At 37.0% G+C, this 17,325-nt stretch overlaps 1 protein-coding gene across 1 annotated transcript in view; it reads left to right on the top strand.

Annotated features, from left to right (window-relative positions):
- Positions 1–17,069, top strand: part of LOC103020725 (T-cell receptor-associated transmembrane adapter 1) — a 34,910-nt gene extending 17,841 nt beyond the window's left edge. The window contains exons 3-6 of the mRNA XM_007187130.1: positions 2,098–2,134; positions 8,564–8,625; positions 11,076–11,164; positions 16,590–17,069. Of these exons, the coding sequence (XP_007187192.1) occupies positions 2,098–2,134; positions 8,564–8,625; positions 11,076–11,164; positions 16,590–16,844 (443 nt within the window). The 3' untranslated portion in view covers positions 16,845–17,069. The remainder of the gene's footprint in view (positions 1–2,097; positions 2,135–8,563; positions 8,626–11,075; positions 11,165–16,589) is intronic.
- The last annotated feature ends 256 nt before the right edge of the window (positions 17,070–17,325 follow it).

Raw genomic sequence — 17,325 nt, 5'->3', positions numbered from 1 at the left:
TTCATTTATCTTCCACATCTACTCCATAATATAGGCATTATTAACACTACTTTATTGATAAACTAAGAATCAGAGTTTTACAATGATTTTCATGTTCATTTGCAATGAAATGCATTGAAGAGCTGGTACCCAAATCCAGTGTCTTCTGATTCCCAACCCTGAATTTGTTCCATGATACCTCAGGCTACAGGTGGACTAAATTCTTGTGTATGCACTTTAATTCCAGACAAATTTGAATAATAATTAATGACCTGAGTAGAAACATGTACTTCATATAAAAAGAAATCAATACATACTTTATATTTTCCAGTTAATAATTTTCTAATCTATATTAACTAATTTTTATTCCGATGAGTATTGATATTTTTTACATTTCTCAAGCTTTCTGCTTTTGCTGGGTTTCCATTAACTTGTGGCTACCATGCAACAGTAGAGTTCTCTAGGCTTCTCCCAACATCCATGTTGCATTCATATTCACAAAACTAGTTTGAAGGTTGTTGAAAACAGCTGCATCTTTTAGATGCAGTCCATGGTAAGACATTTACTGTGGGCTAGAAGAAACATATTTCTGACAGATCCCAAATGGGATTCATCACTTTTGGTCCCACAGCTGCTTGATGTTTGTGCTTTGCAAAAACTTCCCGCATTTGGTCCTTCACAGAATTCTTCCAAACACATTGACACATGGCATATCCATTTCGCCCTCCAATGTGGTGATTTTAATAATTTGTTTGAAACATTATTTAATAATGTTTCTCTAAGAGTTAATGACCTCTCTGGAGAATAACAACTTTGTCGCCCATAAATCTAACTAAAAATAGTCTTTGTAGTTGTTTGGTGACTTGCTCAATTATTGGGAAACATTTTTGTTAGTTTCTTACCAACACACAGTGTTTTCCAAATGTTAAAACGGAAAGATCACCATTTGATTGCTATTGTCTCTGGGTCACTGTCAGAGACTTAGATAATACTGGGCTTTACTTTCATATGATAGCTTTTGCAAGATTTTGGTTTTTATTTAATGCCAGGCTTAATAATATGCAATCAAAATATAATAAATATCATATTATATACAACTATTCAGTTCAAAGAAAATTTATTGATAAACCAGTAATACACACTTCTTCATAATTTTGATCTTAATTATTAAAACTGAACTCTGAATTTCTCTTAATTTCCTCTAACTATTGCCTCTCTAAAAATTTCTTGAAACTATTTATTTCCAATTTTGAATACACATATTTAATTTGAAGTACAAATAATTCCTTTCATTTGCCTTTGAACCACCACCTCCAAGGTTCAACAGTGGATAGTTGGAGATTTGACCCATATTTTTTCCATGATTTTACAATCTTACATCAAATCTCTGGTCAGTCTGGTTTTTGCAGACCAGCATACTGCTTCCCTTAAAAGCCATTCTACTGTTTTGATTACTTTTAGAGACTGTGTTGCCAACCTTTTCTGGATTTCTTCTCTCTAGAACCCTTATCTCTCCTTACCTCTCTATTTTTACCATGTGGGTGAAATGTAATCATGACCAGAGGAACTTCCTGAACATCATTTTTATGATGTTGTTGTCACATACCAAGAAATGATAATGGGCACTCCAAGATTAGATAAATAAGTAAATAAATAGAAGTGTCTTCTAGGGACTTTTTTTTTTTCTTGATAAGGAAGAAAAGCCTATCCAAACCAGCAAGGGCAAAGAGGGAAATCTGTCAGAAGGAAGCAGAGGTGTTTCGTGGAACCTGAAGGCAGAGAGTATAGCCAGGCCCCACAACAGACTGGAACCACAGAAAAGGCAGGGACAGGTTTCCAATGTACTCCGCTTGGTGTTTCCCTGCATGAAATGGCCACACAGCTGGGCTCTGCATTACTGCCAAGCGGCACTGTGTTTTCATTCCAGATTACCAAGAGAGAACCTGATTGGCCCAAATCAGAGAATATCCTTATCCCTAGCTCAAACAGTGGTGGTCAAGTGGCTTGATTAAAGATGTTAACTGACATTGAGGCTAAGCTCCCCTCAGCATGCTCTAGAAGGTTTAAGACATGTACGTCAAAATTTCTTTTAATTTGTCTATTTTGAATATCTTTCAGATAAAATATACACGTACTCCGATGACTACTTTCCCAGGTATGTAGAAAATGAGTCATAGATTATGATTCCCAAGGAATAAGGAGAAGTAACTAATGTTACATTGCTTATAGGTTTGGCTCAGGAATGTTTCACTTGGGTTAAAATAAAATGAAAAGTGAGTTTTAATTACTTTTACTTCCACCTAAAGAATAATAGTTATAATATTATTATCTGCCCTAGTTACTTACTCATCCTGAGTCAGTGAGAGAGCTGGATGAAGGACAAAATGAAACTCTAACCTGGTGTCTACAGAATCCTCATTAATTTTGGAAGAAGATATCCTAGATTAGGATTCAGTTCAGGTTGTAAAAATGTAGTCTAATTAAATACAGAATTGTGTGGCCCTTAAGAATTTAAGGTAGAAAGAAATCTGGCAATATTAATACAATTTAAGATATATATGCACACATACATATACAAGGATGATTTGTGCTGTGCTATTTTTAAGGGTATTGCCAATAAATAACTCTAAAATAATATGCAGTTATAGATATAACATAACTTAATTGCTTATACTTATTAAGCATGTTGCAGATAAATTTGTGTAGTATAAAACTTTTTTTAACGAAGGTTTATAATATAAAGCATAGTAAAGAAGTTTCATTTTCTTGGACAATATATTCTGACCCAAATGTGTCATTAGATTGCAAATTTCTATTTTAGGATTAAAAAAAATCTAAATATAGAAAATTCCCTAGAGGATTCTTCAAGACCTTTGCGAAATGGTAAACTGAAAGGCTGAAAAGGTCTTTCAAAAACACAGAGCTTTTTCACTGTACAGGGTAAGACTGCAAGCTTTTTATTGGCCTCTAAAATGTCCTTTTTAAAAAAAAAAATCTTCTCCGTGTGGAAATGTCTCTGGAAGATTCAGATCTGGGCTACAGGCAGACCCACACAAAAAAGACAATCTATATTTTATGACTGTTTTTAACATTGGATTCTATAACATGAGATCATTTAAGTCATTAGTTCATTTCAAGAGTGATTTGCTGATTTGGTTACAACAAAAAATATGACAAAAAGAATCCTACATAACAATGTAGAAGTTAATCTGACGATTGATTTGATACTTGTCATTTGAAAGGCAGTTAAGATGCAGGGTGATAGAAAGTCTTGTGATACTATCGTTCTACCAAAGACTGGGTTGGTGGTTTTTGGGTTAGGATGGGAAGCGTCAGAAAGAAAAATTGGTAAAACACCCATCTCAAAGCAAGCAGGCTCTTAGCTGCAGGGAAAATTCAGAAAGGAGGCTTGTTCTTTTATAACATCTGTTCCTTCAATAAATATTCATTCAACAAATAAGCATTTGTTTAGACAATAGAGATACAAAGATGAAAAGATGCGATCCTTCCCTCGAGGATTTAATAATCTGTTATCTATTGTAATAAATCTCCATTTAGGCAAAATTTGAATATACAATGCAGATTGTATCTATTCAAAAGAGGCTGGCATATTAATTCACAAGTTTATGTATGTACTTCACAGCTTGGCTATTTCTCTGATTATGTAGTTTGGGAGCCAAAGTCACCTTTATAGGAGAGCATGGAGGCTTCAGAAAAAAAAAATGAACTATCTCCAGCTATTAAGAAATAAACATTAAAACAGCAAGCGGAAATAAGGGCTAGCTTTCTTAGGTAGGGCTAGAATTGTGGATGCTTCCTCAGTCCTTAGATGGTTCGAGGCTGGGTAGAAGGGAGGCAAGCTTCCCTCACACTGGGTTTCCTGCTGCATTGTCCCGCTGCTCCTACTCAGCATTGGTTTAGGTGGGAAACTATGCTGGAGGGGAAAGAAATTTGCTTCTCTGGTCTTATCTTCCTGCTTCCCCAAATCCCTGCCTTCCTGCATCAGTAAGTCAGGAACATGGTCACTTTAAGGACAGCAAAGCGTCTCTATCTAATAGAAAGTTAAATATACACTTCCTGGTATTTACCCCTGGGCCACTTTATTTGTCCTTTAAACGTAATTCTACACAATTCTTGTCTTTTGATCTGTGTTACGAGGATAATGCAGTGAGAATATCATCGGTTTGAGATACAAACAGTTCTGGATGTTAATCACTCTTGCAATCACCAGCTTTGTAATCTTGGGAAAATGAGCATTGCTGAAGTGGAATTTTACCATCTGAAAAGTATGGATTATAATATAATACTGTACTTAACAAGGGTAGCTGACGGATTAAAAAAACAAAAAAAAAAAGGCTGAATGTTTTATTAGGTGAAAATTAAGGTCTAAGAAAATTCCCACCCATTTGAATTATATTTACCTCTTAATTTAGGAAAGCAGTTTAGATTTACACTAAGCTTATTATAGCTCTTCGGTGTTCAGAGTCTCTCTCAAGGACTTAGGACAAATCCCCAGAGACTTTTGCATGGTCTTCTCCTGGGTGGCACTGAAAGGTGCTTTTATCACAAAACATATCTCATCGCAGCTATTCTTCTACCTTAAGATGATTTCTTGGATTTCTAGTTTGGCAGGCTGAGAACCACCCCCCTTCACTTCCCCTCTTTGCTAAATATACTGACCTGGTGCCCTGGAACAGACCTTTAGTCTCAGCTGTCCTCTCCACCTGTTCCCAGTGTTGAGTATCCTGATGACAATAGAACTCTTGGGTAGCCTTCCCTGGTGCCTCAGACTTCCAGGTAGATATGCAGATGAGGCCCTCACTGTGACCACTGCCACACTTGGAACCAAAGTACCTCCATGTTTTCCAGCCTTCTGTTTATTTGTTTTAATGTACAAGTAACCATAATCCAAGCTCCAATCCTGTGCGAAGGCAAGAAGTCCAGTCCCTAACCTAAGTATTTTTGGGAATCCCCCAGAATGTGCTTATAGGTTCCAAAAACCATATTCTTGGCTGCCTCTTGGGTACCCCTAGCTCTGTGTCACTGCTCTAGTTTTCTTTCCCCATCTTGTTTAGAGTTCTTCATGCTGGCAGATCTTTCCAGTCTCCTTTCCCCCAAACTTTGACAAAAGACTCTTCTTTTCAAGGGCTCCAAAGCACTGGCAATATAAGCTCCTGTGTTTAACTGACTTTACAAAAAAGTAGACATCATTAGAAGGACATTTGAACACTGATCAAGAGAATAAAAATTTAATGTTAGATATCATTGCCTGAGAATCCATTAACTTCCCCCCTCATAGGAAATACTACTGGTTCTTAGCTAACCCTAGCCATACTAACCCTAGTTATACAAAAATTGCTGGGGTTTACACTTTTCTCTTGGACCAAGGGTCTATCTTTGATATCCACTCACCCCAAATTCAAGAAACCTACACCCTTGGCACAGTCCCTGCCAGAGAAAGTAAAAATTTAGTGAGCATATACTCAGGAACACCTTGTTGCAGCAACTTTCCCTTTTTTCTCCTCCTTCATTATTGCTTTTTCTTTCCTTTTTGTCTCATTCCCATCAGTATATAAACAGACAGTACTGTCTGACATCTTTTTTAAAAAAAGAAAAGTTCCCTTGATATTAGATTGCCTATAGTTACCTCTCCATTGCTCTGCACCCTTTATAGCAAAACTTGGAAGTGCCATCTACATTCTGTCCATATTTGCTGACTTCTCTTCCTCTTCTCTTCTTTCTTGAACCTATTCTATTCGATCTTCTGTCCTCAATAATCCACTGACTCAGCTTTTGTCAAGATCACCAATGAAATCTACATGGCAAATCTTAGTCTCATTATACGTGGTCCATCTGTAGCATTTGACACATTGACACTCTACTTCTTGAGACACTTGCTTCTCCAGACTCTGGGCCACCCCCTTTTTGGTTTTTCTCCTCAATTAGTAGCAGCTTCTTCTCCTTTGCTGGTTCCTGAACCTTCGACAACAGAGTGCCCAGGGCTCGGTCTAGTGAACCTCTTCTCTATCTACACTCATTCCATTAGTCATTTCATCCTCTCTCATGGCTTTCAGTAACATTTATACACTGGTGAAGCCCAAACATATATCTGCCTATTCAAAGAAATGTCTACTAAGCAAATCAGGTTAACACTTAGCAAAAACAACTTCTGATAGACCCTAAGCTTACTCTTTTTTATCAATCTTACAATTTCCCAGCCCCTTAAAATAGTTTTATTTAGTTTTACAGAAATCTTTCATTTTTATTTGGATATTGGAACCCTACATTTATGTCATTGAATTTGGGAGCTGAAAAGAACAATAGGGATTAAATAATTTAATATCCTTGTTTATAAATAAGGAAATTGAAATTCAGAGAATGTATGTCCAAAATCACCCACACAGAAGTAATGATTTTTTAAAAATTGAATTTACTTATTTAATCTACTTAGATAATAAAGTATTTGAGGCATTTTCTTTAAAGGACTTCACAATAAAATAATAATAAAATATAAATACAAACTTTAAAAATAGAGACTAGAGAAAATTTATGTGAAAGTAGAAAATTTGAACCCTAGTAAAAGATGCAATTAATATTATTTTAAATCTTGGAATGTCAGTAAATGTGCTGATTAGTTAGAAGATCATTTCAGACATGTTGAGAACAATGGAGAATCTGATCTGGCCCAAAACTCAGAGGTGCACTAGCCTCTGGGCATATTTATTAATTTATTTTAAATAGTAATCAATCTTCAACATAAAACACTGCCAAACATTTGTGCTTGAAGTTTATTAGATATTTGCATTAGGCTGGAGCTATTTGGCACTGCCAAGTAAAGACATACTTTTTTAATTTGTTGGTTAGGCAACTGCTTCTTTATAATAGTTTATTTGTGATGATTAATCATTTGAGACCTGCCTGTAGACACAGGGCACTGCATCATAAATCACGTCTTATTTTCATTCATAGAGAATGAAATGATGTTCATTTTTTGGACATGATTTATCATTTGCAGGTTGTATCTGCTATCTGTGTGGGCTAGGAAAAAATGGATGAATTGTCATTAAAAATTCTTCACCTTTTGCTATTGTATTCTCTGTATAGCCAGAGAAAAACCATGAGCAGGGACTATTCCATATCCCAATATTAAGCTGTAGTGAATTACCAATGGAAAGAAAGGTTATGGATGAGTTTCTTTGTTATCAGATAAGTGAAATACATGCCAGCATCTGGATTTTCAAATCATTTCATACAGATATCATTTGATCTGTTTTTTTTTTTTCTTAATGATACCTACTTACTATTTACATATACTGTCTTCTTTCAGAAGCATGGGAGTAGTATAGGTGTTCTGCCTTGAGATAAGAGTTCTTTTTCCTTTTGATGCAATTCCCTCCAGCTCTCAGTGATATGTAATCTCAATGTTAAAACATTTGCTGCTGTTTTATGAAATGCCACTCTCACTGCCTGAAATGTTCTTCTGTCCCCAACCTGCTATTGTGAAAGCTGGTCACCAGGGCCATTGTCACTGTCTGGTGACAATGGTAGGTTGTCTACTGTAATCCTAATAGGATTATTCAGATGAGGCTGTAAGGAAAGTTAATCAAACATCAAGAGCAAATAGTATTCAGAGCTTTAGGACCAGACTTGCATTACAATCCTAGCACTGACAGTTACTGTCTATGTGTCTTTTGACAATTTACCTCTCTAGCTTGCAAATTCCTTATGTGCACAATGGGGATTTTTAAAAAATGCTTCTCATAGGGTTGTCTTGAGGGTTGAATGAGCACTGGCATAAAGAAAAGCTTTCACAAGTGTTATTTATTGCTGATATTACACATAAGGTTAGGTAAAATACTTTAATCTACCTGAATCTCAGACTTATCTGTAAAGTGGAAAATAATAATATTTCTGCAGAATTTCCCTTGGTTTTTGATGTAATGCATGTAAAACAGCACAGTATTTGGATGTAATAGGTGATCAATCATTTTATTGCATCTGCCAAGCTGAGTCTACGATATTTCTCTGGCCTTTTATTTTTTAATCATCACTGTCAATATTTAGTTAGTAAACAGAGTGCTAGAGGTATGTTCAGAGTGCTATTCTTGACAAATAAACAGGAAGTACAATGTATAGATTAGAGCACAGACAATCTAGGTTCTAATCCCAGCTCTGCCATTTACTAGTCTTGTGACCTTCAGCAAATTATATAACCAAGCTGTGCCTCAGATTCCTTATCCATAAAGTGGGAATGCTGTAGTGCCTATCTGGTCGAATTGTCGTGAGAATTAAATGAATGAATATATATATAATGCACTTCAAGTAGTATCTGACACACAACAAGTGCTAAATAAGTATTTGCTATTATTGTTCCCCAAAAGAGGGCCCAAACCCATCTTTTCAAATTCATACACACATATGCATATACACTTGCATTTACTCACTTACTTGCCTATCTACCTTGGGTGGTCAAGGCTGAATAAGAGCACGCAATAATTTACCCAATATTGAATTTAGCTGAGAAATTAGTTTTGAACTATGTGTAAAGTAGATTCTAACAAGGCAAATTATTTCCTTATTATAGGGAAAATGAGTATGATCTTGAAGACACACCAATTTATGGTAACTTAGATAATGTGGTCCCAGGTAAGTTTTATTTTTCCAGAAATTAAATTTATTTATAAATCAATTACCCCACTTAATTCCACAAAGAATTTGAGGTGGCTTATTTTTTTGTCACAGTCACATTTAAATGTTCCAATGGTAACCATAAATTCAGTATTTTTAGCATATCATTTAGCATATATTTCCAAAGCTGCATATCATAAATCATATTGCAACATTCAGTGTAAATCAACATCCTGTTTTTCTATATTCTCTTTATTTTACTCTAGTAGTAATGAGAATACCGGAAGACTCTATTACCATGAATTTTGACACACACAGAATTCTATGAAATAAAGCTATTTCTAGAACAGTAAATGACCCAGGAAAACAGTGCTTTATGCTCTGTATATAAAAGCAAATCTACAGTGAATAATTTGGAACAAAGAACACGGTCTCTGGTTTCCCTTGTTTTAACTGGTTCTTTTAAAGTAGAGAACCTAGGTTTACACTGATGACAAGCAGGGAAAGAGAAGCGCCAAACAATCACTGAGTGGGTTATACATTTTTTTGTTCTTTTGTAACAAGTACTCTTCAATTCCCAGCATCCCTTATAACTTGAAATATCCCAGCCACCCCAAAAATAAAATTCCCCTAAATGCCTCAAAACAAACAGCTGTGATCTAATTCCAGCGCTCTGATGAGAGAAGCTGTTGAGAGTAACACTAGGATTTAACGCTATCCTTGCCCTGTAAGAAGTTCACTTAATTCATGATAGGAGACTTGGGGGTTAATTCCTGTTGATCTCTGAGTCTCGAACACAGAGGTTTCCAGTAATGGGCTAAATTTATCTGAATCTCTATATATCAAAACAGTATGGAATCTCCTAAAGTTACACACAAGAGTCAAGAATTTATTTAATTTTTGTCTTTCCCCCCACTGTAAAGTGTCCTCTAAACTCTGCACTCTGAGGAATCAGAAACTATTTTTCAGAAATAGACTATTAAAAATAATTTTCCCTCCCATTTCCCCTTGCAGAATTTTGGTACTCACCTGTAATATCTGAGGACTTAATTTCTTATGTATTCTGGTGGCTCAAAGCCCACCATATCTGCAGTCGCCATGTCTAATGTGCACAGGTGTCACTCCTACAGGTTCTGATTTAGTAGTTCCATGATAGAGCTCAGGAACCTGCTATTTAACAAGGCTTCCAGGTGATTCTAATGCATGTTTTCCATGATCCATGCTTTGAGAAACATCACCCTATGGGCCAGTTCTCTGCATTGCTTTTCAGAAAGGGTTGAATGATTTTGAAGTACCTTGTATTATAGTAAACATATATTTTTATCTATGGGGTCAAACTGGTGCAATCCACATCTCTGCCAGGTTACTCGCCATCCTACAAGTCATTAACTCTCCTTCTTCTCCCTTTTATTTATTTATTTATTTATTTTTTTTTAATAGTTTTATAGCTACTTTATTTATTTATTCATTTTTGGCTGTGTTGGGTCTTCGGTTCGTGCGAGGGCTTTCTCTAGTTGCGGCGAGCGGGGGCCACTCTTCATCGCGGTGCGGGGACCGCTCTTCATCGCGGTGCGCGGGCCTTTCACTATCGCAGCCCCTCCCATTGCGGGGCACAGGCTCCAGACGCGCAGGCTCAGTAGTTGTGGCTCACGGGCCCAGTCGCTCCGTGGCATGTGGGATCTTCCCAAACCAGGGCTCGAACCCGTGTCCCCTGCATTAGCAGGCAGATTCTCAACCACTGCGCCACCAGGGAAGCCCCCTTCTCCCTTTTAAATAGGAGTATCTGGGGAAAGAAAGGTACGGATGATTCCGTAAGCATCCCCACAGGATGAAATAAGTGCAGGTCTGCTGGCTGGTGGACATGGTACAAAAACCCCCAAGTACTTAGTACCAGCAGTATACACCCCAGACCCTCAAAACAGTCTGGCTGAACTGTCCTGTCACTGATTTATGTGACGACAAACATAATCTAAACCCTCTTTTTTCAAAAATGGTATGTAAGGTTAAGAAGGCCTCTTAGTAAAACGTCTTACTTATGGAAAAAATTACCAAATCGTAATCATCAATATATGTGCTCTGTGCTTTATGCCATCTGCACCATTTGTAATCACGCTTGAAGGGAACACAGACAATCCTTTAACTCGTGGGATCTCAATACCATCTAAATGGTAGTTTAAGTTGAGATTGTCATGTCCTACAATGGTATAAAGAAATTAATATGATCTTGTTCTTATCCCAAGTGACCTTCTTTTGTCTAATTGTTAATGCTGTAGGGCAAGAGACTTCTCCACAGTCTGATCTGCAGAGCAGTTTGTGCTTCCTTCCCTCTTTGTATCTTCACAAAAAAAGCCTAGTCAAATGATCCCTGAAGGTTTCACATTTATAGCTAAATGTTGTTTGGGTCGTGTAGTTTTATTCATGCCAGCATTTTTTAGTTTTCCGTTGTAAATCTCTTTTCCACTCCCAAGAACCAGTGGATGAAAACTGCTATGAACAAATGAAAGCCCGGCCAGAGAGATCTGTGAACAAACTGCAAGGAGACGCCCCACCTTCACAGGTCAGTCTTGTTTTCCGTATCAAGGGCCAAGTTCAACCTAGGTCATAGCACAGCTGCATGTTTCAAGAGCATAAAAACAGCACATTCTGATAAACATCAGAAGCAGCCTGTTAGAAATTTTGCATTCTGAATCGGTGTCAAACTCTGGAGCCTGAGCTCTAATGAAAAGCTCAAAGGCAGATAAATAGTACTCAGAGCTACACTTAAAGAGGCAAAATTACGTACAACTACAAAGGCAGTAGATTTCAAGGGAAAAGTGGATTCTCTTCCTAAAGAATTAGTTAAGCTTTTTCTTTCAGAGCGAAAAAAATGACATGTATCATAGAAATAAATATAAAAGTTGACACATGCAGAATTCTCAGAAGACCTAGATGTCGGGAATTTATGGCAGATGGGGAGAAAGAGACCTTTAGTGAAAAGATAAATTAACTAATTATAAAAGACCATACTTCTGTTTTATTTTTTAAAAAATGAGTGTAAATTTAATACAAGTCCTATAGCTATGGTCTTATGACAAGAGATTTACACGTGGCTTGTGTGGAGATAGGCAAGACTAAAGCCTAAGTAGAAACAGAAAAACCCAAGAAGAAATGGGTAGTTATCTTTTTACTACCACAATCAGTTCAACATCCTCAGACATAGCACTGCCATTCACGATTCTTAGCATACGTGAGGCTGAAATGTTATAAATTTCAGTTATAATGGTTCTTTCTTATTCCCGATCTCGTCCCTTTTATTATGTGCTCTTGTGCTATTCCCTAGAAACAGTCATAGGGCCAGCATTTCCTATGCAGTTGTTACATGTCAGGCTTGTATTATGTGCTTTATAGGCATATCTTTCTAGATTCCTATAAGGGAGACAGCACGATTATTCCCATCTGACAGAGGCTTGCAAAAGATGAAAAACTTAACCTAGAGACTCAGAAACTGAGTGGGGAGACAGAATCCAAACTTAGTCCTGCCTAATAGAAAATACTCTCCTCCCAAAGATGGGTCAGAACTTGGAAACTTCCCATTAAGATAGAATTTCTCTTTTTCTTTATATGAATCCCCTAAAAAATCAAATTCTTGAAATTTTTATTAAGAAACCAAGATGTGGTGAGGTTTAAGCAAAATGTAAAGTCGTCCTCTCATGGGCAAATCTGTCATGTGATGTTCAATTAATTTTAAATGTATTTTTTAGATAAAAGATATGAAAAACTGCATGTTATAATATGATCTGCAAAATTCATGGTAATATTCATGATAATAAAGAGAAAACCTCTAAAGAAGGTTAAAATATAACTACACCACCTGAAATGCAGAGATTCACAACACCTTAATTATAAAAGAACTGAGAATTCTGAGTAGAAGTTGCAGTTTAAAACATATAAATTAAACAGGCCAGCTTTATTTGTGCTGCATCTGGTTTTTACTCAAGTGGAAATTGTGCAAAGCCTTAAAATATCTTCAAAAGTCTGCTATTTTATAAATTATATATTTAAAGACACTTCTAAGGAGATTAGTCTTCATTCTATTTCACCCTTCTCACAAATTTAATTTCACAAATTGGAAGTAATCTCTTTGGTTTTTTAAATTAATTCTTATTGGAGTATAGTTGATTTACAATGTTGTGTTAGTTTCAGATGTTCAGCAAAGTAAATCAGTTATACATATACATATATCCACTCTTTTTCAGATTCTATTCCCAGATAGGTCATTACAGAGTATTGCGTAGAGTTCCCTGTGCTGTACAGTAGGTTCTTATTAGTTATCTATTTTACATAAAGTAGCATGTATATGTCAATCCCAATCTCCCAATTTATCCCACCCAGAAGTCATCTCTTCATATTTGCTCAATTCCATTTTATTAGTATGATCATTATCATCAAAAACACTACCCAGTTAGCTGCTATGATACATAGTTACTTGGGTCAATTACAAAAGCGTAAAGAATCTATAATATAATGCAATAAAGCCTGATGGATAAAGTGTTTGTTGGAAGAGGGAATAAGTTTCTTGCCCTTTGAAAATGATGTGTACCGTTCAGAAGTTGTAATTTCGGTATCTAAGTCTACTATTAACTAGGAAGAGATGATCAGGAAACCTAACGATAAAATGAGTTCATGAGAGTTCCCATGTCTTAAAAAAAATTTGAAGGATGCAAGTGTGAACTTGTTTCTCTTCTCTTATCCTCATGTTAAAACCTCTCACCTATCCCTCCTTTCCCTCCTATGTCAGAAGCAACCTCTCCTCTTTCCAAAGCCAATACTCCTACTTGTGCTCTTGAGTATTTCTCCTATTTCCTTCAAGATCTTGCACCTTCAATTATTTAATTTGTCTCCATTTCTTTCTTTAAATGAATTACTAGTGACCTACCAATATATACAAATCTCTGCAATATTTAAAAACAAATAAAACAACAAAGCTCTACTTCAACCTGTTTTTCTCTCTAATTCCTAAACTGGTTCTTACTTTCCTCCATGGTTTCCATTTCTTTTCATAGATACAAATTCTTTTTTCCCTGTCTATATTTTCCACCCATCTATTCAAATAAAACAACACTCTGGAAGTCACAAATGACTATTACACGTACACACTGTGGTCCTTTCTCAGGACTCTCATTCTTTGAACTCTGCAGGACTTGATAAAGTGGACCAGTTGTTGACCAGACATACATTATTTGCTTTCAGTTATAAGCGCAAAAACCCAATTCAAACCAGTTTAGCATAAAAGGGAAATCACTGGCTCATGTAACTGGGAGATGAAAGGGTGTCTTTTGTTTTTGAAATGATTGAATATGAGGGCTCTTTCCATTTCTTCTCCCTGCTTCTCTGTTACTGACTTCATTCTCTTCTATTACCAACAGACTGTTCCATTGAGGCTGGGAAAGCCACTGGAGACTCAGATTTTCTTCCTCCCAAATCCAGAAAAAGATATCTTTTCTATTTCTGCATCTGTACCTCAGTCCCAAAGATGCCATGCAATTGGCTCTACTGAAGTCACATGCCCACCCTTGGGCCAACTTCTGTTGGCAGGAGGATGGGTAGTGTAATTTTTTCCAGCCTGGGTCGCATGCTTAATCCTGTGCTGAGCTTGGAGTACAGCATTGTGATTGATAGGCTCTCCAGGACCAGATAGAAGAGGGAAATTTCCTAAAGGATAGTGGAGAATTTATCAAAGAAAGAGAATAGAACAAAGTGCTGGACAGTCGAAAAAGATATCCACCCCTTTGTATTACTGAGTGCCTTTTGGCTATTTTTCTAACTTCACTGACATCTTCTCTATCTATCTAGTCAAAGGCAAAGCAGGTCTGAAAAGCTTGAGGTGTATTCAGGAAGCAGAAATGTCCAGTTTGCTTGAAATAGAGAGTTTATGCAGGGGAGTACTGGGAATCAAAATAGAAAGTGTGGAAGTATAAGCATAGAAAACCTTGAATGCCATGCTATAAAATTCAGATTCTAGGCTAAAATTTTTGAGACAGAATGGTAAAATATTGAAGTTATGCCTTAGGAAGATAACTTGAAGACAGTATATGGGCTAACTAGCAGAGTGTAGAGACTCAAGCAAGGATACAAGTTACCCATCTTCTATACAATTTTCCAGAAATGATTATTTTACAAATAAAAAGTCAGACAAACATACAAGAGAGGTTGTAAATAGAGCCATCCCCCTGCCTGGTGAAGAAGATTTAAGACATTTAACTTTTAGCATGAAAACAAGTGCCTACAGGGAGAAGCTTATCCACACATAGGGGTTTTGTTAATCCAAATGTTGCTTTTTTACCCTAGACTCCACAAGTTGATATACCTTTGGCTTACTCTGAATGGTAAATCCTTCACACAGAATATTTTGGTTTATTCAATAGCTGTCCTAAAGTTTTAGCCTACAACTCTGATAATTTAGCCTACAGCTCTGATAACCTTGAAAAACCAGGTCTGAACTGCGCAGGGCTGCTTAAATGCTGATTGCTTTCACCAGATGCATACTACAGCGCTACACGGTGAGGGGTTAGTTGAATTTGTGGACGCGGAACTGCGGAAATGGAGGGCTGACTGCAAAATTATATGTGAATTTTTACCTGTTCAAGGGGTTGGCATCCCTAACCCCCAGGTTGTTCAAGGGTCAACTGTTCAACTGTATATTATCTCTATTTGCTAATAATGTTGTAAGATAGGTACTCTCATTTTATAGCCAGAGGCTCAAAATAGTTAAAAACAAACAAACAAAAACTGCCCAAGCTCCCATGACCAGTATATTACAGAGCTGGAATTCAATCCTAAACTTTCAAACACCAAATTCAAGGTCTTGTCTTCAGGCCTATTGCTTTCCCCAAGTTTCTCTAGTCTCCTGCCCTTCTTATTCTAGTACTGACGCAGCTCTAGGCCACAGAGGACTACCAGGCTTTCTTGTGCAAATGAATATCTCCAAGACCAACCTAAATGAACTCAAACAGGATCTGGGGACAGGTAGGCAAGAAGGAAGTAAAAAAACAGGAAAAAAAGGAAAAAATGGGAAAATGGGAAATGCAATTCTTGCCAAATGCCAGTCATCTAAATGGACACTGTTAACCTTATACTATTTTCTTATAATGTAGCAAACACATATAGTTCTTTTTTTTAAACACGATTTTAATTTTTATTTATTTATTTATTTATTGCCGCGTTGGGTCTTTGTTGCTGTATGTGGGCTTTCCCCAGTTGCGGCGAGTGGGGGTTTCTCTTTGTTGCAGTGCACGGGCTTCTCATTGCGGTGGCTTCTCTTGTTGCGGAGCACGGGCTGTAGGCATGCGGGCTTCAGTAGTTGTGGCACATGGGCTCAGTAGCTGTGGCGTGTGGGCTCTAGAGCACAGGCTCAGTAGTTGTGGCACACGGGCTTGGTTGCTCTGCGGCATGTGGGATCTTTCTGGACCGGGGATCGAACCCGTGTCCCCTGCATTGGCAGGAGGATTCTTAACCACTGCGCCACCAGGGAAGTCCCTAACATTATACTTCTGAGTCTCAAAAATGTAGAAAAATTTGGGAGTTTTGCGGGTACCATCAAATGACCAAGTATTAAATATATGTAAAGCAGATTTTTGATTGGTTAAATTCCCTCCTATCATGCTTTGTTCCCAGTTTAACAAATCAGTATTGTTACTTGATAGGCGAAACATAGGGCAAGCACTCCCTGAGGTGACGGCAGGGGGAGAGGCAGGTAAAAATCCATCTAAAAGGTTCATGTATATTTTGAGTATAAAAAAGAAATACAACTATACACACACAAAAAGTTCACTTAAGCGTTTTCCACTCCAAAGTCTTATCATCCTAATTGACAAATTTGGCAAATAAGGTAGCTGAAGCCCAGAAAACAAGCTGTGTGTTTTTTATAGGCCTTAGAAATACCCAGAGGTCATCCAAGTTAAAGAATGGCTAACAATGAAGAATTAACCTACCTTTCTTTCTAGGAAACTGAAGCAAAGATGTTCTATGCCTCACTAGATCACAGCTGTGAGGGGAAGCGCAGAAAGCCCAAGAAACAGAAAACTTATTCGTCAGACAAGGATGAGGATGGGCAGGTACATGCAACGGATATCAACCGTTCTAAGACCACTTTGATGGACAGTTTCCCACCAGAAAGCCAGGCAATAGAGGAAAACATTCATGATGATCCCATCAGGCTGTTTGGATTGATCCGTGCACGGAAAGAAACTGTAAACTAGCTGGACTATTATGTAGCTCAGTGATCCAGCTCTTACTGGAAGTGGTTGTTAAAGAAATGAAGACCCCATATGACACAGCATGATATGTCAGGGTGATTAGCTGATCATCTGTTGGTGGGATGGTGGCTCACCTTTTATACAGAGCTTATGTTATACCCAGCAAATGGAATACCATACAAATCAGTTATTTAAATTAGTTATTTGAATTCACTTAAAAAATACTGATGTAGTCAAATGTAAATGAAATCAAGTTTGCAAATTGATCCTGATAACAAAATCATAACTTCAAAACAATTATTAATACTCAGCGAAATAAACCAAAAAAAAAAAAAAAAAGGTTTTAAGCATAAATATGTTCTGGATCATGTTGTAAGAGAAATAAAAGTCAATGTTTTTTTTTTTTAAACAGTTCTCATTTCTCATCAATGTGAAACACCCCATAATTGGAAGAAATTTCTGACTGAAAGGCATGGGAGACATT

Source organism: Balaenoptera acutorostrata, chromosome 4, assembly GCF_949987535.1.
Source record: "Balaenoptera acutorostrata chromosome 4, mBalAcu1.1, whole genome shotgun sequence".
Lineage (NCBI taxonomy): Eukaryota > Metazoa > Chordata > Mammalia > Artiodactyla > Balaenopteridae > Balaenoptera > Balaenoptera acutorostrata.
This window is presented reverse-complemented; position numbering and strand designations above follow the sequence as displayed.